General features: G+C 43.7%; 1 protein-coding gene across 2 annotated transcripts in view; it reads left to right on the forward strand.

Moving 5' to 3' along the window:
- The window catches only part of tenm4 (teneurin transmembrane protein 4), a 172,549-nt gene that overhangs the window by 39,111 nt on the left and 105,685 nt on the right, over positions 1-27,753 (forward strand). Inside the window, exons 2-3 of one of the 2 annotated variants that reach the window (XM_030109049.1) lie at positions 847-1,136; positions 2,849-3,121. In XM_030109049.1, the coding sequence (XP_029964909.1) occupies positions 911-1,136; positions 2,849-3,121 (499 nt within the window). In that variant the 5' untranslated portion in view covers positions 847-910. Of the gene's footprint in view, positions 1-846; positions 1,137-2,848; positions 3,122-27,753 lie in introns of those variants that run through there. The other variant, XM_030109050.1, reaches the window with a different exon arrangement.

Below are 27,753 nucleotides of genomic sequence, written 5' to 3' on the forward strand. Positions count from 1 at the left end.
CTGTGGGCCTGACCTACTAACACTTTGTGTATAATGAGGATTTTAAACATGACATTACACACATGTGTGGAAGCTGATGTATTAACTGGAAATCAGAGGCTCAAATAACACTCGCTCTCAATTTAGCTCAGTTTCCTTCATGAATATAGATGACCGTGTCTCAGATGCACAGGGATAATGTACAGTGTTTAATGTGAGTCACGGAGCCTGAAAAGACTTAAGTTGTTGATGATTGCTTCTGTTTTCACTTTGTTGGAAATGTTGATGTGAATCGGCTCCGCCGTCAGCGGAGACGCTGCCGTTATTGTTCAGAGAAGAAATTTCCTTAACTGGTCTCCACCACTTTTGCTCGCAGACTTCATTATTTCTGACTGGTTTCAATATCATCACAAGAGTTGCGTTTATTTGTTGCCAATTCAGATTGATTTCCTGTAACGTTCAGATATGTGTGGTTGTTAATGCAGCATTTTCTTGTTTGTGGAGGATCTCAGCGTTCCATAATGGCCATCAGAAGTTTCACCACAAGTTTATTCTGGCACATAGTGTGCATGATGAGAATGTCTATATTTTCATTAAACCAAATAATTACTACCAGAAATGACAACAATCTCACCGTGAAGGCAATTTTAATAATACCTTCTGCTGCAAAATACAGTGAACCCATTTGCCTCATTTCTTTATGCACGTTAGTCGAAACTCACCCTGACATGACGGCTTTTAGGTGAGTTTGAGGGCAAGACAAGAAAGCCGCCGTACTGAGCTGGGATCTCCTCCTGTGCCAATCGATGCTCTCCAGTCACCTTCTTCCAGCGTTAAGTGTCCTTTCTTGTGTTTTTCCTTCAACAGAGCTCCTCAAAATAAACTGGACCTGTTCGCCACCTTTGATTTCGAAAGCAGCGTGGAGTCAGCCATGGAAGTGAAGGAACGCCGGCCCTACCGCTCCCTCACCGCCGCTCGGCAGGACACCGAGCGCCGCTACACCAGCTCCTCGGCAGACAGCGAGGATGGCAAGCCCAACCCCAAGTCCTACAGCTCCAGCGAAACACTCAAGGTCTTCGACCACGACTCCAGGATGGCGTACGGGAGCCGTGTCAAGGAAATGGTTCATCACGAAGTGGACGAGTTCGGTCGGCAAGGTGAGGCCGCGCGGCGGGAAGAAAATCTCATTAATGTCATTAGACGTGTCTCTTCCTCCAATAATAGATTAGCAGCAGCTGATTATCAGTCAAAGGTCGTGTTGCTGCCTGCTCTTAAGGAATATGCCACTGCCTTTTAATGAGGAGCCTCTTGGTTATTCATATCAGTCACATTAGCGGTCATTCCTCATAACCCGGCTATTAAAGAGACAGTGGCCGGGGATCGAACTCATCACCGCCGTGTTAAAAACTGCATGGAAAACATGCGCCCTCTCACCTGTTCCCTCACATGCATTATTGATTATCAAGGTTCAGACCGAATGTGACGGCAGAGGCGAGGCGCCTTTAAATCCAGCTGAAACATAGGTGTCGAATCTGACTGAAAAATGAATTTTTCATGGTGCAGACATCGCCCAGAAGTGCACTGAAGGAGGAAAACATCATCCTCCTTGAATTATTTCTGATATATTTTCTCCAGCAGGTAGAATTCACTCAGTTTCTCAAATGGTCCAGTTTAGTTTATTCATATCGAGTCTCACAACCCCTGGTTGTAATTTTTAGTTACCTGTCTGTGTTTATTGTAAAATGGCATTTGAATATAATAATTTGGCATTTGGAAACGGCCCTGGGTGTTATGAATGAACAAATAATGAGTCCCTCCAGGACCCCCTGGCCTTTTTTGTTATTGTAGGAGCCAGTTGTAAAATGGATTTTATATGCATTTTTTTTTTCTCCAAATTTAAAATATTTGGAGAGTCGGTTTGCATGACGGCAGTTCTTGGAGCCACAAAAACACAACTTATTGAAAACAACCGCCAAGGTAGAACTTGCAAACGCCATGAAACGTCATATTTCATAAATAGTTGTTCTGCCCATGTGCCAGTTTCCCCATTTAAGCTAACCATCTGTTACAGTTTCTCTAAACTTCTGTTCACTCTCTCATCCAGGTGCGATTCTGTTTTCCTGACAGCTGTGTGAAAGATCTCCTACCTGTAACGCTCACACCCCCAGCATTCTGCTGTAATCTAATCAGAACTTGACTTTCATATAATAAAATGCAGCACAGAGTGTTTTAGATGTTGAGGTTGGAGCCGACGTGCTTGTCATGCACACCCGGCTTCACAGAGGAATGATTCAAAACGAATGGGACTTGGAAGAAGCGGCGGTCTGACACATGCAGACAGGAAGCTCCCAGATTGTGGCGCACTTCGTCCAAACCAGCAGATCTAATTTCAGCTGACCTTAATGAGTGAGTCAGTCATTAGACTGACACACAGAGTCGTGACAGCTCAGCTAATGTGTCACAGTTATCCTGAAATAATACAGCTCCGTGCGCATTTATATGAACATTGAGGGAGACAATTAAACGTATTGAAAAATTTATTTTTCCACTATCTAATTGCTCCCTGTTTGCAGAAGCTGGTGAAGCACTTATTTGAGAAGTAATTGCAATCAATTGCTAATTTTCACCAAATTGCTGAGCACAGCCAGCAAGGGGCTCCTGTGTTTGGCCGAAGCAATACGTTTAAAGATGCAGTAATTATCTGAGAATCAGGCATGTGATTTATTAATTCTATTGTTACTGGATGTACCTGCAGCTTAATGTGTGTTTCTGTGAGCGGTTTCTTTTTCATCTGCAGTTCATGATGTCAAGCTGCGCTGCAGTGCCATTTTTAATGACATGGATTTTGTGTTTTTGCCGCGTTTGGAAGGAGCGGAGTTTTCCCTCCGAGACCTGGGCTTCGGAGACGGCCTCCCGTCGCACGTGGCCACGTACAGGACCGACCTGGGCCTGCCGCACCGCGACTACTCCGTCAGCGTGGGCTCGGACGCCGACACGGAGATGGACGGCATCATGTCCCCGGAGCACGCCGTGCGGCTATGGGGCCGCAGCAACACCAAGTCGGGCCGCAGCTCGTGCCTCTCCAGCAGGGCCAACTCCAATCTGACGCTCACCGACACCGAGCACGAGAACACGGAGAACGGTGAGGCGCTGCTCCCTTTTTTACTTTTTAAGAAAAACAAAACAGCAATTCCAGTTGGTCGCCTTTTGACATGCGTGTGTGTACTAGCCACTGTCAGGGTTTATGGTGTAATGATTTCTGCAGCATGTGTGTGTTTGTGTGTGTGGTTTCATTCACAAAAACAAACAACAGCCCCCACTAGTGGCCCGATGTGCTAACTACTTTCCTGAAACGGAAACAGAAAAACCGTCGAAACCCTGTTAAACGTTGCCTAAGTTAAAGTTGCAACCCTTTTATGCGTATTTTGAATATTTGGCACTGACACATAAACATTGCTTGACTTCTTGAAGAAAGCAGCAGCACAGCCAGACCGCTGGCCGCCACCTCTGCAGTTCACTCCTGGAACATTTTCCGCTTTTCTTTTTGAGTTGCTGTGTTCAAATCACCATCATTAAAACGGTGTACAGTCACCTTTTAGGATCCATAAGTGCTTGGACATCAGCCAGCTGTTTGTATGTTGTCCCTGGTGGACATGGTGCGGATGTGTGTTTTCCAGAAAAGGCCAGGGGACAATAGCAGGATCCCTGTCACACTGCAGATTAGGGCTTTTTGAATCTTGATATCGTGGGAAGTCTTTTTGTGTTTATTTGAAACCCCTGTTTGCTGGATGACAGCTGAAAGATACGCCAACAGAATGATTAAATAAAAAAATAAATCACATATATTTATAAGAATGCTTTCCCTCACAAATACTTTATCCAGTGCACGCACAAATAGACGTGATCATATGCATGTATCAGCTCATAAAAACAGTTATTGCAGCTTCAACACCTTCGAATCCGTGCAGCTACCTTCTGCTTTGTGTTACAACACGGACTGATGGAAAACCGGGTAGTTTCGGCATATTTCGATCACATTTATTCACCTCTTCAGATGTGACTGTCTGAAAATGATGGTGAGCTCTGGCTGCAGAGATTTTGAGCTAAAAAAGAATTTATACATCAGATAAAGATTCACAGATACGTGTAACGAAAGCCACCTAATATTTTGGGTGTATAAAGTCCAAAAAAATATTTTGTAATGTATTTGAAGTTAAACGTTCAAAGGTTTTCTCAGTATTATGTGCTTTTACATTAGAAATAGACTTCTTAGCTACATTTATTTAAGATTTTACATATCTGCATGTTTTGTGAAGACATGCATTGATATTTAAATCCCAGAATGTATTTTCCAATCCTCCAGTGTGCATGTATGACTCTGGAGAAAGAAGAAGAAGAAGCAGCTCTCGGTGTAAATTTAGCACAGCGTGGAGGCTAAAACTAGTCGACGGGTTTCTTTAACGCTCATAACCCTGTTTGTGTCTGTAATATCAACCGCCCTCTGCATTTGTTTACTTCACTTTCTGCCAAAACGAATTATTTAAATTTCCCGAAGCAGAGGTGCTACGTGGTGAAATTTAAGTTGCTTTGCGCGTCGCGAGGTTCAACGTAAATTTCGCGTTTTAACTGGCAGATTGATCAGACTTTTCCCAGAATGCTTCACAGATGCGGGAACTCATCAAGGGCCTCGCGGCGAAATTCTAATTGCCCCCGCGCAGCCTCGCAGAGAACCCCGTGAATAGTTTTGCATTTCAGAGTGTGTCACATTATGTATTAGTTTCTTATTATAACTGACAGAAATGACTCTTGGAAGTGGAATCCATTTGCCCGAATGACTCAGGGAGAGAACGTGGCATCCCTCTGCTTGATCATCTGAGATGCCAGGGGACTTGAATTTGGCTGTATTGTACATAATTAAAGAGAATCTCCTTGGATGGCTGTTCAGCAGGAGGAGGATGGAAGATGGAGGGAGCGAGGGTGGGGACGGGGGGGTGTTGGTATGCTGGAATATATTCAGAGCACCCGTAGCTGCAGCATCATGCATCTGCGAGACCCAATCGAGATTCTAAGTAGCTTTTTATTCCACTCACCCAAGCAGAAAGAGCACTTGTATTCAGCATTTAATTCAGTAATGCCTGATAACATACAATTTATATATGGCAAGTTAATTAAAATCCATCGAGCAGGCCTGCTTGTGTGTGCTTTAATCTCTTTGAATCAACAAACCATTTACTCTGCTTTAATGTATTCACGCCGCTGGGCAGTCCCCCCCCCCCCCTTCCAAACCAACTCACATGTGACTTGCTTGACCCTGGTTTTGATGCATGCAAATAGGCGATCAGCAATTTTGAAACATTTTTCTGTACGCTGTGATTGGGAGTCATCGCGCCAGTGCTGTGATCTAAATGATAATTAAAAACAGGACAAATGAGAGTCACACTGCAGACGGATCCCTTTCAGTTATGGTGTTTTTGTCATGTTTTGGATTGGAAGACGACACTTGCGACTACACACACACACACGCACACACGCGTACATCCGTGGAGCAGCAGGCAGCCTGTTCAGGTACCTGTGCGTATCCCACACATGCTGCTTCCAGTCCCTGGGGAGCCCCTTGAGGATACTTCCAGCCGCTCGCGGCCGCTGAGTCATTGCACGCCCTACAGAGCCCGAGCAGCACGGAGGCCGGCCGCACCGCTGGGTTCAGGAGAAGGTTGCTGTTCTTGGTTTTTACCCAATAACAGCTTATCCAGATGTGAGCTCTAATCCCAACGTCCCCCCACTGTCATGGCCGGGCTATTACATTTCCGTAACCATGAGAACCGGCAGCGGAGATGGCCGCAGACGCCTGCTGGGGGTTGGGGGGGGGGAGGCGGCGGGGGCAGTTCATGTGTTTCAAGACCTGCAGAGGACAATAATGTGACTGAGGTTCACGTGTTTTTCTTCTTGATAGAAAAGCACTTGTGTGAATGATGTTGTATTTTCCTTAGGAGAAAATGTAATTAGTTCCAGTGGGTGGTTAATTTTCGACTGATTCTGCGCACACACACACACACACACACACACACACACACACACACATATATGTAAAACAAAGACTTTTTTTACATGTTAGTTTCACAATGACCGATTTTTCCTTTCAGCTTTAAGCCTACAGTGTGGAGGGAAACTCATATGTGTGGTATCCATTATTATTATTTTTGAAAATCATAATGCTCATTACTCAGATTCTGCTAGCTGTAGGCATCGCTTCAGGGCAAAGCCTCCAGGAACTCCAGTGAAATCTTGCAGTCAAAGTCCCTCCACGGCCTCTCGGCTGCACCGTCACTAGTAATCTGATGATTCACACAAACATTCCGAATCACTCAGTCGTCCCGGGCTTTTTCTTTTCTTTTCATTTCATTTGAATTTCTCCACACAGACACTATTTTGGCCCAGGAACATTTGAGTTTTTGGTAGGATATTATGTAAAATGACGAAAGTAAGACGGCCTGTAAATTATGTTCTGTTAAAATATGAAGAAAGATACCAGAAACGTAATCAGCAGAGATATTAGCAGAGTTAGCCTGATGTTCCTCATTAGCTTCGTGTCGAGTCATGCAACATGCTATATGCTACATGCTAAAGAGTTCACACACCAGTGGCATTACAGGCTCAACATGATTAAAGTAGGACTGGTACGATCATTAACAGCTAGCTGGAGCAAGTAGCTAAAGGTTAAAGGACTTTTACTTTAAAAAAATCAGTATTGTTGCATATCTGTTTTTCAGCTACTTTACAGTAACTTTTAGCTAATTCAGCAAAACAGAATGTTGAGAGTTGAGAGTGGGAACTCACTCTGACCGCAGGCGTCACCTCAGATAAATAGATACTAAAGATTTATTTATTGTATATACCTTTGCAACGATCGCAGCACGTTTCCAGAGTCCAGTTGAGCACGCCGAGCACGTTTGCATCCAGTGAGTGATGGACACATCTGTGCAGCAGAAGTGCTCAATAAACCCTCAGGTACGAATCGAAAAGTCTCAGAGGAGCCCCAAGAAATGATGCAAGGACCAATGTGGCATGTTCTCGTTTGAGTGCCAGTCAAATCTGTGTCTGCCGAGCTGAAGAGAGCTGCCTTTTGGTCACTGAAAGGGAATTTCATTAAAGCCGACATAGTATGATGAGCCTACAAACAATTTATTTTTTTTTGGTTTAATTTAGGGGAATATTTTCCTCGATTTACTGAGAGTTGTAGAAAATACAATAATATGAAATAAATAATTGTCGGGTATATCTCAGTAGCGTGTTTGTAATGGAACAGCCTTCAGTCTTTTTCCTCACGTCTTTCCCACATCGACGCACTTTTCAGTCTCCTCTGTGAACGATTTGAAGTGGCAAGCACGGAAAGCCGTTTGAAGATAAATGATGTTTCTTAATTCACTTCTGGTTTTTGTTCGGCATGATTAAAGTCGAGTCATCAATCACCTTCCTCTTTTTTTTTTTTTTTTTTTCACCTTCTAAATGCGTTTAGGCTAATGTGATGATGCGATCATGCACTCAGCTGGGGTAAAAACCATTTTTACTGGCAGGAGAAAAGTGGCCTCTGATGTGGATTCATCATGTTTCTGCATTGTCGTGCAGAAGATAACAAAATTTGGCCGGTTTTGCATCGCGAAGAACATTAAAGATTGCTTATCTTTATATTATTTACAGGGAACGTATTCCAGGTTTGGTTGAGGTTTGCATGTAGCTGACGGCTGAATGAGTGAGACACTCCTCTCTTCAGTATAACTGGAGATGATAAACTGATGCGGCTGTTGCTGCAGAGGAGATGCATAAAACTTTTACTGGATACAGAATTAGAAGAAGAAGAAGAAGAAGAAGAAGAAGCGCTTGAAGAAGCACTTCAAGAGCATTAAACTTTTGTTACTTTATTATAAGAAGAAAAAAGAAGGTAGCTTTAAGTTAAAAATACCCCACGCTTCATATAAACAAGCTAAACTGTGGGGAATTGTGTGGTTTTTTTTTTTTATTCAGTAGGCTCAAAAACAGAACTTGCAGACTTAGGAAGAAACATAAATGAAGCAAAACTCATTATGTGTAAACAAGTACTGGGCTTCTTTATCTTTTCCCCCCAATTACTGCTTAAACTATGTTTAGTTTGAATTGGGATATAGTAATAATTAGCATTTCAACTAAAGATTAGAAGAGAGGTGAAATGTACAGTTGCATAGTGGTTAGTTCTCTCTCCTCACAGCGAGAATATTAAATATATTTGTCATGATGTTTAGCACGGGGGCTTTTCTGCATGGATTTGCATTACTTCCTCATCTCTGATGAGTTATCCGTGATGTGCCTCAAAACAATCTAATAATAGCCAATAATGTAATAAAATATGTAGCCAATTTAAGAAGTTATTACAGTATTTAAAATTAAATGAATCCTTTAAGAATAATTGTTGTCCATGATGTAAATGCACATAAATAGGACTGAATTGCATGGCAATATGTTTGAAAAAAATCTGAAACCAGTCTGAAAAATGAAAATAATACCCGCAAAAACGTATTGAGAGGAATTCAGATAATGACGATCGTTAAAACAAACTACGACCTAAAAAAACCTCTTAAGTGCAAACTCCACAATGACAATGATTTAGTCCCCGTCTCCTCGTAGGAGGCGCTTTGTGGGAAGTTCAGGGCTGCGCAGGAACTTTGAACCGCTGAAAGATTGAGGTTAAGAGCTGCAGGGTGGCGCTCAGTCACGCAGTCTTTGAACGCAGCACTACTGTCTGCCAGGGACAGGAGTTCCTCGTGGAAACGAGTCGCAGCCCCCGAAAGGCTGTCGGGCTCGGAAAAGCTGAACTCTCAGAGAATCCGGCTTCAGGAGGGAGAACTTCAACCCGTCCCTGATCCAGGTGTTGAAAGAGGCTTTAAACTACCATGTTCGGGACACTTTCCCACTGTGTGTAAAACTCTGTTGGTTTAATGAACTCTACTTTCTTATTTAACGCATCAGTCATTAATGCAGTATGATGTTAGTTTGTGTGGTCAAGTGATGTCCAGCTGAAGCCTCTCACATTATACTGTTTACATGATCACTTGAATCACGTAATATCTCCATAAATCACGTTTAAATCAGATCTTTACTGTGTACGGCTCACTGTCGTCTAGTATGACCTAATATTCTCCGTTATTGTTATTCCCTGGACCCTTGATGCTTTCCAGCAGATGAAACAATAAAAGAAGACACATCAGAAATGTAGCTACTGTATAATGATAGCTTTTTTTTTCTTTCTATAAATAGACCCAGAACACGGAGCACATTTCAACTGCAGTACAGAAGCGAGTGTCACCTTAATCTCTGCACCTCGCAGATCGTGCAGACCCAAACCCCGATGCAGACGGCCACGCCCTGGAGACGGTCTTTGATGCACCGGCCACATTTGACATGCGCGGTAACTTTGAAGCGAGTCTCTGGAGCTTCGCCGCCATGTTAGGAGCCGCTGGTGTGAGGTGGCTTCACACTTCCAATTAGATGTTTTTATATTCGGTGTTACAGGGCCGGATTCATTAGAGCTTGTTTCACAGCATTATAAGAGTGCAGTGGGACCACAGATATTAGGTTTCTCATTGTCAGAGAAGTGGCTTATTTGCGCACGTGCATCAACATGAATGTGCACATGAAATAAAGGAAAGAGAATCATGGGGATTTAAAGAATAATTGGTTTGAAGATTGATAAAAATTTGCAGCTGCATGCAAATTAACCTTTTTACATTCATGAATCGTTTAATATGGTTCTTAAATCATTTCTTGTTTTAATTTTTTAAGGTTTCGGTGGAGATGTGTTTAGCTAGTTGTCGCACCGGAGCTGTTTTGTGTGTTTCTACTGAATGAAGCGGTCATGAATCACCTTCTGGTGGACTGGATGTGTGTGTGTGTGTGTGTGTGTGTGTGTGTGTGTGTGTGTGTGTGTGTGTGCGCGGCACTGAATAATTACAAAATGAAGTGGCACATTTTGAGAGAGACAGCTTACCTTGAATGTTTGAACAGACTATATGGAGCGGCTCTTTTTTACCTTGTGCTGCTGCCCTGCGGGGTTTTACTATTAATCACTGGCCTGGCTTTTTATTCTGTGTGTGTGTGTGTGTGTGTGTGTGTGTGTGTGTGTGTGTGTGTGTGTGCGCACGCTCCAGAATACACTGTAAGATCAGTCATTTAAATTTTAGTACTTAATGTTCAGCCATAAAGTTTCGGCTATATTACTGTACATGTACTGTAATAAATTTGACAAGAAGCATAAAAGGCTCAAATCTAAAATATATGCACAGAATATGCACAGTCATACCGCAGCGTCGTGTGCTGTTTGTAAACAACTGCCGCACTGATTTAAACTGTGATAGTTTGGAGACACTGAAGAAAGAATCCAGATCGAAGCGCATTCACAGGGTCAAGACTAAAGAAAACTATATATTAAAGATAATGAGAGATGCACAGACACCACTTCTTTAAAGGACAAGAACAAGTATTAACCTTTTACCAACACTGAGCACTGATATGAGTATTTAAATGCCATAAGGCTTAATTCATCCTGAAATGACGTATAAAGGCCGTGAACCTCGTCCGCAGTAACTGTCTCACTTTTGTCATTCTAAGATTCTCCAGATCGCTCACATCGCTCGTGCTTTCTCCCACACCTGCTGTTGTGCTTCCCTACAGATAACTTTCAATTGAAGGAACTTTATTGGTACAGATCATTTCCAAACCAAAATGTGCAAAGTGCTTTAAAATTAACTTCAATTTTTTTTTTCCATTGTGAAGATTGAACCCTTTAAAAACTCCACGACAGGGGTGTCAGTCTCGTTTTAGCTCAGGGGCTACGGGCAGCTCAATTTCGCCAAGAAAAGGCCGTGCCTGTGAAATAGTGACATGATAACCTTTAAGATAGTGGTGCAGGCTACACATGATTTCTATATTTTACTAATGAAAATGAGGAGAATCTTAATATGAAGCCAATTTAAATGAAACTTTCTGAAGCAAAATGAAGTGAAATGTCCATGAAAAGGTTTCTCCAAACTCACCCTGACAGCGTCTCTTTAAGGTTAATGTTAGTTTTTAGGCTTTCATGGCAGCATCACTGATATCTCCGCTCGGGTCTCACTGTTGTGCTGTGTCTGCCACTCTTAAGACATTTGTTATTAAAAAAAAAAAGTGTTTTCTTTAAAAATCAGTGTAAACATGGTCGATTAAAATAGAGTACAATTTAAGCCACTTTTATCCAGTCTGATCGAACTAGCAAGACTCTTATCAAACGTAAGTCAATATTTCCAGCTTTTACAAGTTCTATAATCCCACAATGGATTTCGATCGAACACTTCTATGCTATTGAATTTTACGATCTGTCTACATGCTGCATTGATTCCAGAAAAAGTAGGTTAGTCTGGATGTGGTCTGCTGCATGTATGGTGTGTTTGACAATGTTCACATTGTCTCCTGCACTAGTTTCATTACGTGCAGCAGGATTTGTTGATACATTTGTGTTTTTTTAATGAGTTGTGTTAATCTTGTGCGCCGAAATAGAAGTAAAAGATGCTTTGTGTCATTATGAATAGTGGCACACATTGTGATGACAGGGGTGGATTTCACAAATTCTGCACACTTTTTCCATCAATTATGACATTTTGTCAGGATCAGCTATTGTCAGTTTTCCTGCACTTTTCCTGCAAACAGAAAGCATAATCACTTTTGTCAAACAATGGTGTTTCGGTGCCTCGCTGCCTTTTTGGCGTGTGTGATGGAGACTGTGATCGTCGACTGTGGGGAGGCGCTGTGTTTTCTGTAATTTCACCGCCTTCTCACCGAGCACAACATGGAGGCTCGCTCTGCAGCGGACGCAGCAATCCTCGCAGCTGAGTATCAGGCAAAATGATGCTTCAAAGAAATCACCAGTGGTTTCCCAGCTCGCAGCCGTAGTGATTTCCACCCCCAGTATTTCTTGTGAAGTTATTTATTTGTTTACTTTTTTGGCACAGGCGCTGCTCAGATCGTGGATTAGCAGAGATATTCTCTGGCTCATTTGCAGGCTAATTTGCTGGGTTTTAGAGGCCCTTGTGGACAGTTTTGGGCTGTTATCTGCGGAGTTGCATACCCCGCTCCCCGCCAGTGCCTCTGACAGTGTAAACCAACAGCGCATCAGGGCCCATCTTACCGCCGAGGCTCCGGGGCCTCGCTGCAGCTCCAAGCGCGCCACCGAGCCAGATGAGCCCTTCTCTGCTGAGGATCATCTCAACCTAGTCTTACAACTTCTGTCCCTCTCTTCGCTGTATCCATTTAACATGGTCAATTATCTATGCTCATGTTATATTTATATTGGTCTCCGGGTGTAGCCGTCCTGCTTAAAATGGCAAGCGAGTAGCCATGCCCTCATTCAGTATTCTGGGTCTGTATTAGCGCACGTGCAGACCTTTTGAAGCACATCAGCCAGATTCAGCCGAGAACCATCCCTCTTATTTAGCACCTTTTCTTATAAAGTTTTTAAAAATATATATATAATTTCGAGATGCAAAATGTTCTGCTTCCTTCCTATTTTCCAGCAGCTGACATTGTTTACTAGTCCCGCAAAAATATCCCTGATAGCTCTGAACGAGCGATTATCTTTAGTGAAAGCAATTAGCGGCTGCTGTTGAGGCTGAGGAAGCAGAGATCATAACATGCGGTTGCCATAGCACGAGATAAAAATAATTAAACCTCCACGCTGAGATTTTTCTCATTAGCAGTCACCTTTGCTACCTGTAAGTTTACGATACAAATCCAGCCGCAGAGCTTGTGGTGATGTGAGTCCGTGGTCCCGTCACCCTGAACCGCACTGCCTTTCGTACGCTCCTGTACAGACTGTCATGCTGCACTGCTGCTCTGTCAAAGCCTTCACTCATTAACACCTAGCATTAAAATAGAAATAAAAAAAAATTGCCAGTTGCGCATTTAAAATGAAAGTTGAGCAGTCATCAAACTTCACCTTCAACTGCAGGCCACGCTTCAGGTGGTTTTTGTTAACTTCAAAAGCATTTCAAAGCATTTGTAATTTTGCCGCATCGACTACATGACAGACAGTGGTGCTTCACAAGGCTTCCAGGGTGTGTCGCTCACGTTTTAATCTGCCTCTGGTGGCTCGCTTGGCTCTGGCGATGTGCACAGGATCGTGATCACTTCTGCTTCGAGCTCAAAGAAGAGCGGCTCATCCTACATTCAGCAATACACTTTCTTTTTTTTTTTTATGCATACACATGCAACCAGCCTGTACTAAATACTAAACATACCACAATAAGAGTCCAAACTCACTCTTTCTCTTTTCTCTGTTGTCATTCCTGTAACTTTCCCTGCTTCCTGACAGCTAGAAAGTGTGTTGGCAACTAATGATTTGATATGAAAATTGTGTTGTTGTTTTTTTTAATAATTCTGGTTTTACAATCTTATCCTGCAGCTATGCAAACGGAGAAACATGGCAGTATTCAGGGAAAAGTCTGGCTTCATTCGTCCGATCGAGATCTGGGTTGAAGTTTGAGGACTGAGTTGGATTGTTATTCCATTGACTGTCAGCTGCAAAACTACCAAGTTCCAGAAGAATATGGACTGGAAGTCATGACACTGGAGGATAATGTTATTTTCCATCTACTCGTGCATGTGCAGAGCTATTTATTACGGTCGCATTGTGCATGTGCAGTCTTAGCTTTTCAGAAAAGTAGCATTTTCTCTGTTTTTATGACGATGTAGTCGGAGCATTTTCAAAAAGTTTTGTTTTCAGTGTCGTGAAAATTCAAAACCTTCTTTGCGTTTTTCACCTAGAAATGTTGTGTAATTGGGGCCTTGAAATGGAGATTCACCAAGACTAGGATTTTTTTTTTTTTTTTCCAACGGATCGCATGATTTGAACTCCGAGTTCAAACCTCCTCGCTGCAGCTTTCGCCAGTGGAGATAACCTCAGCGGATAGCTGTTGGGTTTGAAGTGCTTTGCTGGTGGATAACCATCTGGTGTGAAGTATGGCCTCATGAAAGCCTCCACACCGAACATGAAACAAACCTTTTAGTGTCGAAGACGCAGTGGTACATCGGTCGCTATGTGCTGTGGACGACAAAGACCACTGAGAGCAACTGTGCAGCCTTTTGTGCTCGTTCCTTCAGAAAACCTGGCAGCTGCACCTTTGATCTGTGTGTCAGACCATCATGCATGTAACGATACAGCCTGTAGGGGCGACGTAATTAATCCTAACGCTCCCAGTTCTGTGATAAGCGTTTGCCAGGACTCTGATTTAATTAGAATGTGTGCGAAATTTGATCTTTCCAAGAAGTTCTTGATACTTTTTCACACGTTCCTGTACACATTGGCTGTTAATGTATTGCTTTGCATGTGCAGTTTGAAACGTGAGCTGGAGATGCATTAATACTGGTACCAGTAATGAGTATCAGCAGCTGTGTTACATATCTACATGCTAAAGTGTTTCGGGGCTCACACCACAGCGATGCCATATGCTAAACACACACGCTCCATCCCTACAGTCTGCAGCCTACAGTGCTTCGATAGACGCTACACACTTCCCTTTGCATACTGTAGACTGTGAGGCTGTTGGAGAAGCCAGTAGCGTCGACACAGAGGCAGTGCAGAGGGAGTTCAGAGCAATGCATCACCTTTACCTATCATAGCATGCACGCTTTATGGTGTTTGATAAGTCCTGGTGTCAGCACTGGTACTTGTGCTTGTCCTTTAAAAAATAATGATAATAATTAGTAGATCACATTAGAAGTCAAAGCTTTTCACGGACCTGAAAAATATCAGTTTGAGGAGCAGATGTCACTGTGTGCTTTGAACTGTGTGCAAAAAAAAAACAGGATCATGTGTTTGGTAACCCAATCTGTGGCGATCGCTCAACATTTAATTACTGACAAAGCCTCCGCTTTTGTTCCAGGAGTTTATGAATGCAGTGTGATTCAAAACAAGCTTTAGTCATTGAATTTTCACAGGCGTCAGGACCTCGCTGGCCAGCTCAGGTTTTTCCTGCTTTCTCTCTTTTTTTTCTTATCCCCCCCTCCCCCCGAGTGAAAATGGCTAGACACAGTGAAATTTCACAGCCTGTGAATTCAGAAGAAAATATTTCAGGATATAAGCTTGACTTTTTTTTTCCCCTGCGTTCTCTTCCTTCAGAGGATCCCCCTAAAGTACTGCTGTCACACTGGAAACACCGGTCTTATCACAGCTGTATGAATTGCCAGTTTCTGCTGCGGGTCACACAGGGCTGAGTTCTGCCTGTCTTTACACCGCCGCGCCTGCTGTGTGTGGATTACCTAATTTTTTGGTGCAGAGGCACTTCTTGACAATTTAAGCCGCATTATTACTAACAGTTGTTTACAGTAGTCGGGGAATGTAATAGTTTTAGTTTTTCATTTTGTGCCAAAGGGAAATACAGTTCAGGACAGACGGAAACATTTCCCCGGCGAGCGCCGAGCCTGGGATGGCACCCCGAGGCAGTTGTTTTCAAAATGTCAAGTCGGACAGCTTAATTCGGGAAGTAGGAAATAAATTGTCTTATGTCAGTCAGCAGCCTGATAAACAGTTACATTAAAAATACATCGGTTCTCCGACCTCACAGAAGACAGCTGGTGCACGGCGGAGATTGCAGTCAGCAGACTTTCTTTCTTTCTTTTCTTTTTTTTTTTTCTTTTGCAGAATTGAACCTGGGAAGCATGGACAAAGAAGCGTGTTGTGCTTCACTTTGTTTATATAGTTGGTGAAAGGATTTGTTTTCGTATGTGGGCGACGACCCCCGTGACCCCGGTTCCACCTAATGTCTGAGTGGCTGCACTAAACTGCAGGCATCGCTTATTCGATGCTTGACACTTCAGTTCCCGGGTCAGATACCAACTGAATTATAACCATCTGCCGTGTTAGTTACAGATTCAAAGCTGGTCCGGAGACATTAAGGATGATGTTTGGGAAGCCTTTAACTTGCGCCGATCAACACATGTGGATGATCAGCGAAGACATGCGAGTGCATGGATGGTTAGTCATGTTTATTCCTCTCTCAGTGCAGGAGAGATAATAAATCTGCTGCGTTTAGATTTTAAATCACATTGATTTGTTGTGATTTGTTTGGTCTGCTGGAGAGGTTTATACTAAAATTGCAGTGAAGAGAAGATCCGTTTTGGCAAAACTGGTTAAGCAGAACAGGAAGGTTGCCTATCTCCCCGCCGAACCGGGCAGATCACACGGCGCCCGTCGGATATGTAGGTGTGTTAATCCTGTGACAGACTCCCAAACCTCTCCGGGGGGCATCCTGCACTCCGCTCACTGCAGGCTGGAAGAGACTCCGGTCCCTGCGACTCTAATTTGAATAAATTGGCTCCAGAAGATGGGCGGATAGAGGAGTGTTACACACTGCGTGGCGCAGTGGTGCAGAGGTTGGCATTAGCATTTTTTAACCTGCGTCCACATCGCTTTTCTCCACAATCCAAAGAGAACATTTGATTATCATGTCGGAGATGTTATATTGTGAAACGTTCTCTTTGCAAGATAGCTTTAAACCTTAAAAAAAATCAGGTTGGAGTAAAGAAAAAAACCCAGCATGTGGACGAGTATTCATTCTTGGACTGAAGTTACCAATATTAAAATTAGCATGTGAAAGAGTTATTGTTCGGCATTCAGCCGTAAGAAAAGATATATCTGAAAGTCTCATACAGAGCTTCAACTGGTTCGACGGCGTATTAAAGGATAATCACAGTGTTCATGTTGTTGCCTATCTGCAGTTACTGGGGCTCCATCTACCCCGGGCAACTTCATTTCTATTCATCGTCTCGCTAGAAAATTCGGAGTACAAATGGGCTTTCCGACCAAAAGCCTCAACAATTTCCCTCAAAAAAAAGAGTGTATTCTGTCTGCACATGTTATCTTTTGTTATTACATTTTTTTGCCCTACCTCAGTGTTGAACACATACTTGGGATTTATTTCAGGAAATGGAGTGATGAGGTGCTCCTAAACGCTTCACGCCGGGATCGGGATTACCTGTTGGAGTGATTCACTCCACACCAGCCTCGCTTTACTCTGGAGCTGCTGGAACTTCTTCTAAACAAACCTAATTGGCCGTGTTGCTGACTCCGGGTGGTTTAAGTTATACCGTGCTATGAATTATATAAGCACTTAGTGTAGGAACGCGGGCCCCTTGACAGCATGTATTTTAGATCGCCTTTTGAACTGTCATGCACTCAGTGGGATCTGCAGACACGCACACACACACACACTCACAAATCAATTCTTCAACACTGGCAAAGTGTCTGAAATGAAAAACAGTGGGGTTTAATGTAAGCTATATCTGCAGAGGAGGAAATCGCGGTGCGACAGGGGCGTGCTCTTTTACCATGCACATTACTCGGATTTCCACACACGGCGTTCGGAAGGTGTTTTCTCTCCGTCGACGAGAGTCCCGGAAGAAAGTTTGATGGATGTGAGTGTTTTTGTTTAGTCGAGACAGTGCTTAAGCTCTTTACTGTCTCTCATTGGGAATGTAGCTGTTTCTTAAGGGTATGTTTCAGAATTTTAGTAGGCCAGGCCCGGAATGTTGCCGAGGAGTGACAGGATGGGGATGGTGCCATCTTTGTTCAGCAAGGCCCCGGGCAAGCCACATGTAGCCCTAATGAGTCGCTTACAATTTCAGGCTCCGCTTGCTCTCAAACACCAAAAGTAAACTTTTGTCTTTTTCTTCTTTTTTTTTTTTTCCACCCTCACTATTCGGGGACCTTAAGAGGATTGTGGGGTCATTATTTATTCATGCCATTGTGTTTATTCACCAGGCTCTGTGTGTGTGATGGTGGAGGGAATGGAGCAGCCGGTGCAGACCCAGTAAAAGCTGATAATTATCCACTATTAGCATTGTTTTTTTTTTTTTCCAGCCACGGTTTAAGTCGGCTCAGTTGATGATGGAGCTATGATAGAGGCCCAGAAACATCCATTTAGAGCAGATTATCGCGTGCTCGTCTTTGAAGTCGGCAGTCCTCCGCAGAGGGCTCGGCGGATGCATTCATGAGCCCGCTTTAACGGCGCTTTCTGGTGGAGGCGAGGGAAGACGTCCTGTCACTTTGTGTGCTACGAACGCCGGCGCTGGCCGGGCGGGCCTTAAAACAGCCATCACACGTCCGCAGGATGTTGTTAACAGTGAAAGGTGGGGAGATTGGAGCGTTTACTTCTCATCTGGGAACAAAGGGACGCTCGATCGGGGCTGTGTTGGAGGGATTTACCCAACCGCTTCAGAACATCCAGGCCAAATAGGAGCGAGACAAAGTCCAACAAAGAGACAGGCTTAAGTCCTGAGAACCAAGAAGTCTTGACTCGATTAAGATTTTCTTTTGCGTCGTATCCACGAATGTTGGATCGAAGCTCGCCGAGCACTAAAGTTAACCTTCAAACAGAGGGAAATTTTCCACTCCGTTCGTTTAGGATTTACATTTTTTTTGCTTTTCCAGTCTGATTCACTCATGTTTGTCACACAAAAGTCGAAACAGATGGTGTGTTTGGGCCGGACGGCGGGGCACGCTGTCTCTCCAGCGCAGAGTAGAGTGGACTGGATGGATGCGAGTGGCAGGAGCCAGGCGGGGATGTGTGTGGAGGAAGACCGGGGAGAAAGCCCGTGCTTATAATCACCCGGAGAAGAAGTGCCATCTCAGTCCCAGCCGCTCTGGCCTCCTTTTCATCTTCCGAGGTAAAACCTTGGGATGCCAGCGGTTGTCTTTGCTCTGCTGTCTGCTTCTGCACTCTTGCTGACTTTAAAATATTTTTTCTTAAATCTTGGATGCGGTTTTTCCCTCCTTCCCTCCATGCTGCTGAATAGATTAACACTGAATGAGAGCATCACTGCGAGTGTGTAATTTAATGAGGAGTGAAGGCGAGATGTTTGATCTGTTTTAGGTCCGTGGCCTGAAAACATGCTTATGGAAATTATGACATTTGCTAATTTGATATAAATCACCAATTTCTACCATCGCTGGAGGCAGTGCAGTGTTTATGGCCAAAGATTTTTTTGCTTGATTTTGAGTTTATTCTTGCTATCAGTTTATAAATTGGCGTTGGAAGACTCCTCCGGAGCACGCAGGAGTTGTAAGTAATGGATGCTGGGTTTAAAGTGCTGCTGGAAAAGTAGCGGGTCAGCTTTAAATGGAATTGTGCCTTCTGTGGTAATACTTTTTTATTACGAGCAAATATAATTTCCATTTTCTCAGTAATGGCCAGGCCTTGTCTATAAAAAAAGCATTTATGGGTCTTTACAATTTGTCTTCAATCATACATTACGTTCACCCTCTTATTATGATATTGATTCCTCGCAGGTAAACGGTACAGCCAAAGAAGTATTTATTAGTTTTCCTATGTCGGTTCATAAAAGCTCGTTTCCCACTTCCTCTGTTTGAATTTTACAGTGTGCATTTCTTAGGAGTCGGGCGCAGAACTCTGTGGAATTTCCTTAAGCAATCAGACCATGAAGGAGCACAATAGTCTAAATTGAATAAGATTCAGGAGAAAAAACCAGGAAAAAGCTTTTATTCATGACATTGTGTTAGTAGTAATCCTTTGGTTTTGCTAAAATTAAAAAAATGTCATCACATATAGTCAGCGCCACACTCCCAAAATGTTTTTCAAGTTTAAATTTAAAGGTTAGCACGTTACTATTTCACCCACTCAAGATGAAATCGGGTTGTTTGTGGCCCCTGAACTAAGACGTGTTTGACACCCCTGGTCGAGATTAAAAGATTAAAAATACTAAAAAGATGGCAGACGGGAGTGTCAGACAGCTTCACACTCATTCAGGATGAAGCCTTTATCAGAGTTTTCATTTTAAGCTTCACACCGTCTTCACTTCTAATTATTATTTTTTGCACTGAAATAAGATCACCCATCAAGCATTATCTCCGTAAAATGTGAGTTTCTGGCTGGCGGCTGTGCAATAAGCATAATGTTATGTTGATTTGGGAAATTAAAAAAAAAAAAGAATTAAGTCATTTTGTTGTTTTGCCTGGAGAGTTCTGATAAGTTTAATTATTACCTGAGCAGCACGCACAACAATAACTTCAACGCAAAGTCAAAACAGAGAAACTTGAATTAATTTGACTAACGCTGTCAGTATCTCGTCCATGTTGATATGAAGGACCTGCTTCCTCATCTTCACTTCCATTTTATCATCATTTGTGGCTCCCTTTTGCAAAATGCGTTGTTTTCACTGATCTTTTGCTTGTTTGGATTGTTGAGTCACAAAATCATCGAGATGATTAGACACTGAAGAGGAAAAGATTCATTTGATGAACTGTGTTAACATCAGTTATCAGCTGTGGCATTGATCTGATCTGTTTCCTCTTTGATTTTTGAGAAAGTGCTGTAAGTTCTGATTCAGCCTCTTGTCCCAAACCTGCTGAATGATGTTGTTTTCTCGCCTCACGCAACGCGGCAAACGCGTCTCGACAGGGACTTACCGCCTTCACTCACACAGACGCTGAGTTTCTAAGACTGTCAGTGACACAAAGGCAGGATTAACGCCACCTTTTCACAGCCTTCGAAAGTCATTTCAAACCAAGAGCCAGTGGTAGAGTTCACAGGAGGGCACGCTGAACCAGTCAGGGCTGGGACGTTTCCAAACACTTAGAAATAATCCAAACAGCACATCTGGCCTCTTTCTTGTTTTTCTGACTGTTTATGCCTAAAACAGGGGATTATTTCATGGAAAAAAAAAAAAAAAAAACACAAACTCCAAACCCCAAAAAGCAAATTGATGATTCTCGGGTGCTTTAAAAGCTGTTAAACATCCAATTAAGGTGCAATGTTGGCCAAAGTACTCCGTCGGCAAATAAAGCCCCATCAATTGACCATTAATTTTATTTGAGTTGGCATAATAGACTCATTCATAAAATTAGCTGTTTCCACTTTGAACTGATTCAATGTGTCTCCTTAATGCTTTTAAGTAACACTGCAGGCGCGACAGTGTGGATATTCATTCTCATGGCTCTGGGCCCATTTACATGGCAATGAATTCAAGTGAGAAAAAGCTTTTGTATGTCGGGCGTCCGTTTACACGACAGCAGCGCTCAGAACCACTGAAAGTGCAACTTTTTGAAGATGCTCACTCAGGTGCGTGCCACAGTTTAGTTTTTCCAGAGGATGGTCCGTGTAGGATTAACAACAACAATGGGTCGGATCCAACACGTCCTGGGCAGATTTTCGTTTTCCTTTGAATCGTAAACGTGCACAATCGCACCAGCACAATATGTGCCACTCAAATTAGACTGTGCACATACCTGCCGCCTTCAGATGGCTCCGAAGAGAGTTAATCGGCTGAAAAGAGCGGCCTTCATACACGAAAGCTGCTAATCTGTAGCGTGCCCTCCTGGCATCGCTCTCATAATCAAAGTTGAAGGAAAGAAAAAAAAAAAAAAAGGAGTCTGGGTAATTAGATCTCTGCTGATTGAAGAATGTACAATGAAAGTGAAGCAGACTGGCAAACATGCTTAAAAGGTGTATATGATTTTTAATTAATGGTGCAAAAGGCGCGGTGATTTATGGATGTGCTCCTGAGCCCGTGCAGTGTTTACAGTGGAGAATTACGGCTGTGCATCGAGCATCCAATATTAACCGCTCACGCCGTCCCGCGTGCACAGACACTCTCTAAACTGTTTGATGATATTATGCGCTGTAGATAGTGGGATTTCCAGCGTAATCACTAAATGGTATTGGCAAAAACCTTCCGGGAATTGAGACTCCACTCCTCTGTCAACTTTCTAGTCCCTTGAAAATGTCACTTTAATACCCAGTTGCATGTAAAGCTAGTTCTTCGGCAGTTTTTATTCATTATTACCTTTTATTTACCTTTTATTGTCACTGCCTTTTTTTTTTCTTCTGTACTGCACAACAGCCAACAGGCAAGTTACAGAACCGGGAGTGTCATGGAGGGTACAACTCCACTCAGAGTACATGCCAACAGACAAATAGAGCTCTCCATGTCAGTTTGACCTCCAGTATTCAAGCACAGTAACAGCACAAGGCCACGAAGGAGCGCAGCATTCGAGTAAAATCCAGCAGAAAAATTTAGACAAAAGCTTTTATTCGTGCCATGGCATCTTGAACCCGATCCCACTCCACCCACGAGCGAAAATTACGCAACGTTTCCCCCGATCCGCCAGCGACACGCCGCCAACCTCTCGCACACCTCTTCATGCGCTACCACACGGCTGCCCGAGTCAGTCCGCGAGCGCAGGGTTTCCCATCGGAGTGCAGATACCGTCACGCCGGGTTGCAGAGCTGCGACTGGACCGTGATGAAGACTCTGAGTCATGCTCCCGTCCCGGGCCGTCAGTCCAGGCGCCAAGATGTTGGGCTTTTTTTTAATCCTCCACTGCTTAACTGCAAACATGCTGCTTTATGTATAGATGCTGCCCGCAGCTGTAGTCCTCCCGCAGACATCGTTCTTCTTGTCACACGTCTGCTTCACCGGCACATCTATTAATCCTGCTGTTCATCTTCTTGAATTTGTCTCGTTTTCTGTGTGTAGAAAATGAGAGGTTTTACAAATCAGGAAGATTAGTTTGGTTTGGAGAGAGGGAGGGAATTAAAAATCAAAACTCTCAGGGTGGATGTTGACTTTTCTCACTCGATTTTCTTCTCCACATTTTGGATTATATCCTTTATTTACCTTTTTTTTTTTAATTTAACATTGTTTGCCAGAAAAACTTGCCTAAATAAACTTTTTTAAACGTGCTTGTTTGCTCAGTGATAATACCTTCCTCAGCCTCCCCTGCATGCACATACATTGATTATTCTGATCCGGCTCCGCTGTACAGTTTCCGCATGAACATCCAAACGAGCGTCTCCCACGCAGGTTTCTGAACGGACACACAACACTCACACAAAGACCGTCCGGCTGCACTCAGATGTCCCTGAAAGGTTTGTTTCCTCGACGGGAGCAGGTGTTTTTAGCGTGGACGGTGTCTCTCCAGATGTGCGAGCTGCCCACGCCGGAGCCGCTAATGCAGCCCCCGTTCCATCGGAGGAGCTTTGAACCGCGTCCTTGAAAAAAAACCCAGCTGGGAAGTCTCTTCACCCGTTAGTTTACTGGACGTCACATCTGTGGCTTCCCCAATAAATTAAAAATGTAGCTTCATCTGACTACAGAGCAGTTTCAGTCCAGAGAAGATGAGGTTTGTTTGATGAATTCCTCTTTTTATGGCATACTTTTAGTATTTCTAGCTTTATGCCCTTTTTACACGACAGCGTATCGAGTGAAAACAATGCTAAGAGACTGGATGACTTTTTTTTCTTTTTCACATCATAGTATTACTTAATCCAGATCCTTCACATAGCTACCTCTGGAAATGTTTGTGATCAGGTAATGCTTCTTGATTTCAGACCCTGTTTACGTGATGTTGCCAGTGAAGACGTTTCACGCTGACACAGCAGTGTTTTGGCGGTTGTCATACCAGGCCACGAGTTGATAAGTTGTTGGATTTTTTTGTAAATTGGATACACACACATTCAAAAACACTAACGATGGCAAGTAGATTCATATGGACGGACAACCAGGTTACACAGTGGTTCTCAGATTTAGAACTACCAATATAGACTATAACTTTACAACATGGGCTTTGAGTTATGCCACTCTGGAGGCCGCCATTGTTGTTTTTGTCTTCACGCATGTGCAGAAGAAAGTGCCGTCTTCGCCCGTCTACATGGCAATGGAGCAAGAGCGTTTTCAAAAAGTTCCACCTTGGGAGCAGTTTCCAAAAAACTGTTTTCAGTGGCTTTGAAATACCATTGTCACTGTCGTCAAACACACAAATTGCAACAGAATTTTTGTGTTTTCCCTTGAAATGTGTATCCTGTAAACAGACCCTTAGTGTCCTTCACATATTTGACATCCCAGATTGAGGTCTATTGGTGGAAGGTTTGAATCCCGCTGTTTGAAGGGTCACTGTCTCAAAGAAGACATGGCACGTTGTCCACCTCAGTAATGAGCAATCTCTCTCCGTTTACCTTTTTATTCATGTTTATGGAAACACATCTGCACTGTGTGTGTGTGTGTGTGTGTGTGTGTGTGTGTGTGTGTGTGTGTGTGTGTGTGTGTGTGTGTGTGTGTGTGTGTGTGTGCAGCAGATAGCAATAGATAATGTCACATTGCTTTTTTCTAGAATTTTCCAATTAAAACCAGAGACAACACGCACCGCATTTTATTTCCCTCCGTCATAGATAAATCGGCCTTCAGATGATGTTATCTGTCAAAAGACTCTCATCCAATGAAATGCATTGTTACCTGAATAATTACTAACGGGAGGAAGCGAAATCACCATGCATTAATCTGGAAAGGGCAAAGCACACAAACAATTATAAATGAATACATGTAAACGCTGCCCCGGGTTTTAATGGGTAAACAGAGAAGCGGTCAAAACGGAGACAATTAATTAAAAAATGTCCAACAACGAACCGCAGCGGGCGTCCTCAGGTTTTGTGTAAGCAATATTAAGAGACATAAATCAAGCGGCCCGACACAACAGGAACAGTCAAAAATAGCAGACAGGTGTTGCACGCTTTCACTCCAGGCCCAAGTCATGCGAAAGCGTGAAAGTCGCAGATGGAAGGTCCTCCATGGGCGCCGGGCTGGACGCAGGCTGCACCTGTTGGCCCCTGGTGCAGCGCGGCGAGCCCGTTCGATCCGGATCACTTGGCATAATTGCCAGGATCATTAATTAAAGCAGACCTTTAATTAAAGTAGAAGCCTGGTTTATTTTATTTTTGCCTCTGAGAACACACAGTTAATCTTCAGCGCGGCGGCAAAAACAATTCACTTGAATTTAATTTTCAAGATGCGGCGCCAATTACAGAATGGGACACTTGACTTTGAAATATGGAGAAAACACAAAGAATTCCCTTTAAACTGGAGAAAACCTGCAGTGGATGCAGACTCAGGGCAAGGAGAGGACAGCAAGAGCCTCATTGGTGCATTTTTGGTTTGGTTGAAAAACTTGTGCACAAGTTCACACGACAGCAATCTGACGGTTTGTAAACGGGGCATTAAAGTTTTTTTTTTCTCTCTATTGACCATGTTTGTGAAAATTTTAGACAGACTTTCTTTTTTTGTGGAATTTGGTCTGAAAAAGTGTTTTCCTAGTACTACTGCTACTATAGGTGTTTTTTTTTAAGTGTGGCAAAGTTACAGCGTTAGCCGCGCTTGCCCCTTTGTCCTTGTATACCAGTGTTAAGTCGATATCTTTCAACAAATTGTTTCTCTGCATTTAACCCAGCCTCTTCATAATTAACCTTACCTACACACACGAGCAGCAGTAGATTGGGTCAAGGACATTTATTCTGTAAAATAATAAGATTTACATCTTCAACAGAATCAAAAGGTTTGACATGCAAAACCTTTTTCCAAATATTAACCCCGTCTTCCTTTAATCAGGGTGGTTTAATGCAGACCTTGATGCGGTTCGCCCCGGACACCTGTCACCCTCTCAGAATCATCTGTGTGCAGAGCTTGGAAACGCAGACTGACTCTGATTTGTCTCCTTAACTATGATCAGATTAACGCGTGTCATCAGGGATGTCAAACATAAGGCCCGTGGGCCAAAGCCGGCCTGCGGGAGACTTGGTAGTTTGCGAAAATACCAACATTTTCATCACGACTGCGCCACAACAAAAAGAAACATGAAAGTATGTCGGTATGTTTGGCTGAATGTGGCCCCTGAACTAAAAGGTGTTTGACACCCCTGTGTTACATTAAACACAGCATACAAATCATACTTGCACCATATATTCACCTCTCTGACACCCAGAGTCGCCCACCTGAATGCAGCAAAGTTCTCCACACTTACCTGAAAACACTATGATCTCTAAACTTGACAGTATTTCAGACGTATCTGTGACGTAAAACTCTGCGAATCATGATAAAATATATATTTTCCATATTTTCCAGCAGGACCTGAAAGATGCAATCATTATTCACAGTACTCGTAAAGATCTGACCTCAACAAGAGAAGAAAATGACGTGCACTTTGTCATTATGTGTAATCGGAGTTCCAGCAGCCGATGCACAGTTTCATGATCACTTGTGAAATAATGTGCAGCTAAATGATTACATGCTGGAGAGAGGTCAGCGCGTGCCCGCCGTCTTTCATGTGTCCTTCTCTCAGCTTTGCTTCGTGCACCTACTTGCTTATTTATTGCAAATGGGTGAGTGAGTTGGAAATAAAAAAAAAAAAAAATCGAATTGATGCATGGCTGTCCGCCCACATTTGCATGTTCCTCCTGCTGTTCGGCTTCCGTCTGTCATCCGAGTCGCACGTCCGCTTGCTTCCTCTCCATCCTTTGAAAATAAATGTCATTCTTTGAACTGCAGCTTTGATGTAAACTTTACTTCTTTGAAGTTTCTTGTTGTCTGAGCCACTTCACTTGTCTTTTATAACTGGAAATGTGTCATTTTAACAAGTGTTTCTTTTCTGTTTGCTGTACTTGCGTGTTGGATCAAACTCTTAGATTAGTTTTTGGTCTTTGAATGGGGACAAAGTACATTACAGAACCTATTAAAAGACGTGTTCAGCCTTTTGTCTCTGGGGAGGAAAACACTAAATGCTACGAAATCATTAACAAATATCCTTACCTACAGATCACGGCGTCCAATTTATTTGTCCATTCTTGTAATTGGCTTGCTAATGAGTTGATTAGGCGCTCGAACACGGTGGATGGAGATGTGTGTTAGCGGCTCTCTGAGTGGCACTTCCTGCAGCTGTCAGAAGCTGGAGCGGGACGCCATGGTCCAAGGGCTGCTAAGTAAAAGTCCCCCGTCCGCCGCCGTTATTTAGTGAGTGAAGGCGAAGGCAATCAGCTCCGGCGGCTCCAGAAAGTTTTTTTTTTTCTGTGGGCATCTCGAGCGGTGCGTGTGGAAGACTGACGGCGGCCGAACGCGACCTTCCCGACCTCATTTAGGTTCTGACTTTGACCGGTTTTAGAGGACTCTTAATCTGATGAGGTCTCTCTGCGAGGAAGGAGCTCGTCTTCTCGCCCGTCGTCCATCAGCCGGACGAGCGGCGGCGGCACGGCTTTGTTGTCTGGATGCTCCGACTGCCTCTGGTCTCAGATGGATCCCTGGGAACGGCTGCGATAATGCAGTCCTCCGCTCCCGTACGCCGGAGCGCGGCCGTGTCGGGGTCGTTAACCCGCAGCAGGGCCACTGCGCCTCCGCGCCCATTACCGCGCCGGCGTCGGAGGGCTGGGGGAGAAATGGAGTGTGCGGCGTGAAGTGTGTGTGAAGCACAAACTGTGACTCTCTGGGACGGTGGACATTTACTGCCTGTGTAGGGGCCGAGCCTGATATGTTAATATCGCTAATTGTCCCCTAATTAGATGCGAGTCAGTGAGTCGTGCTTTAATACTCTTCAGGGATCATTACTGAGCGAGAGGAAATTCATCTCTCCTGATGAATGACGGTCGGGTCAGCAGGAATTTCGACATCAGGACTGAGGTACTGATGGGAAAATGGGGGGAGCGCTCCAGACTGATGGCTCGGCGCGCCGCAGTCACGTTACTTAAGCAGCGAATGTTCGGCGCGGTGCAGAGCGGCGTCACGAGTTAATCACACATTAATAGGAGCTGTGTGCCGTGATTTAACGTTCGCAGACAGCATGGGACTGGAGCCAGTAAGCCTTGGAAGGAGAAGATACTGTGTGATGTTGGTGTGCGAGAGGTCGGTTTGTACATCAGAGCGGCGGGTTTTAAAGTGTGGGGC

Source organism: Salarias fasciatus, chromosome 14, assembly GCF_902148845.1.
Source record: "Salarias fasciatus chromosome 14, fSalaFa1.1, whole genome shotgun sequence".
Classification (NCBI taxonomy): domain Eukaryota; kingdom Metazoa; phylum Chordata; class Actinopteri; order Blenniiformes; family Blenniidae; genus Salarias; species Salarias fasciatus.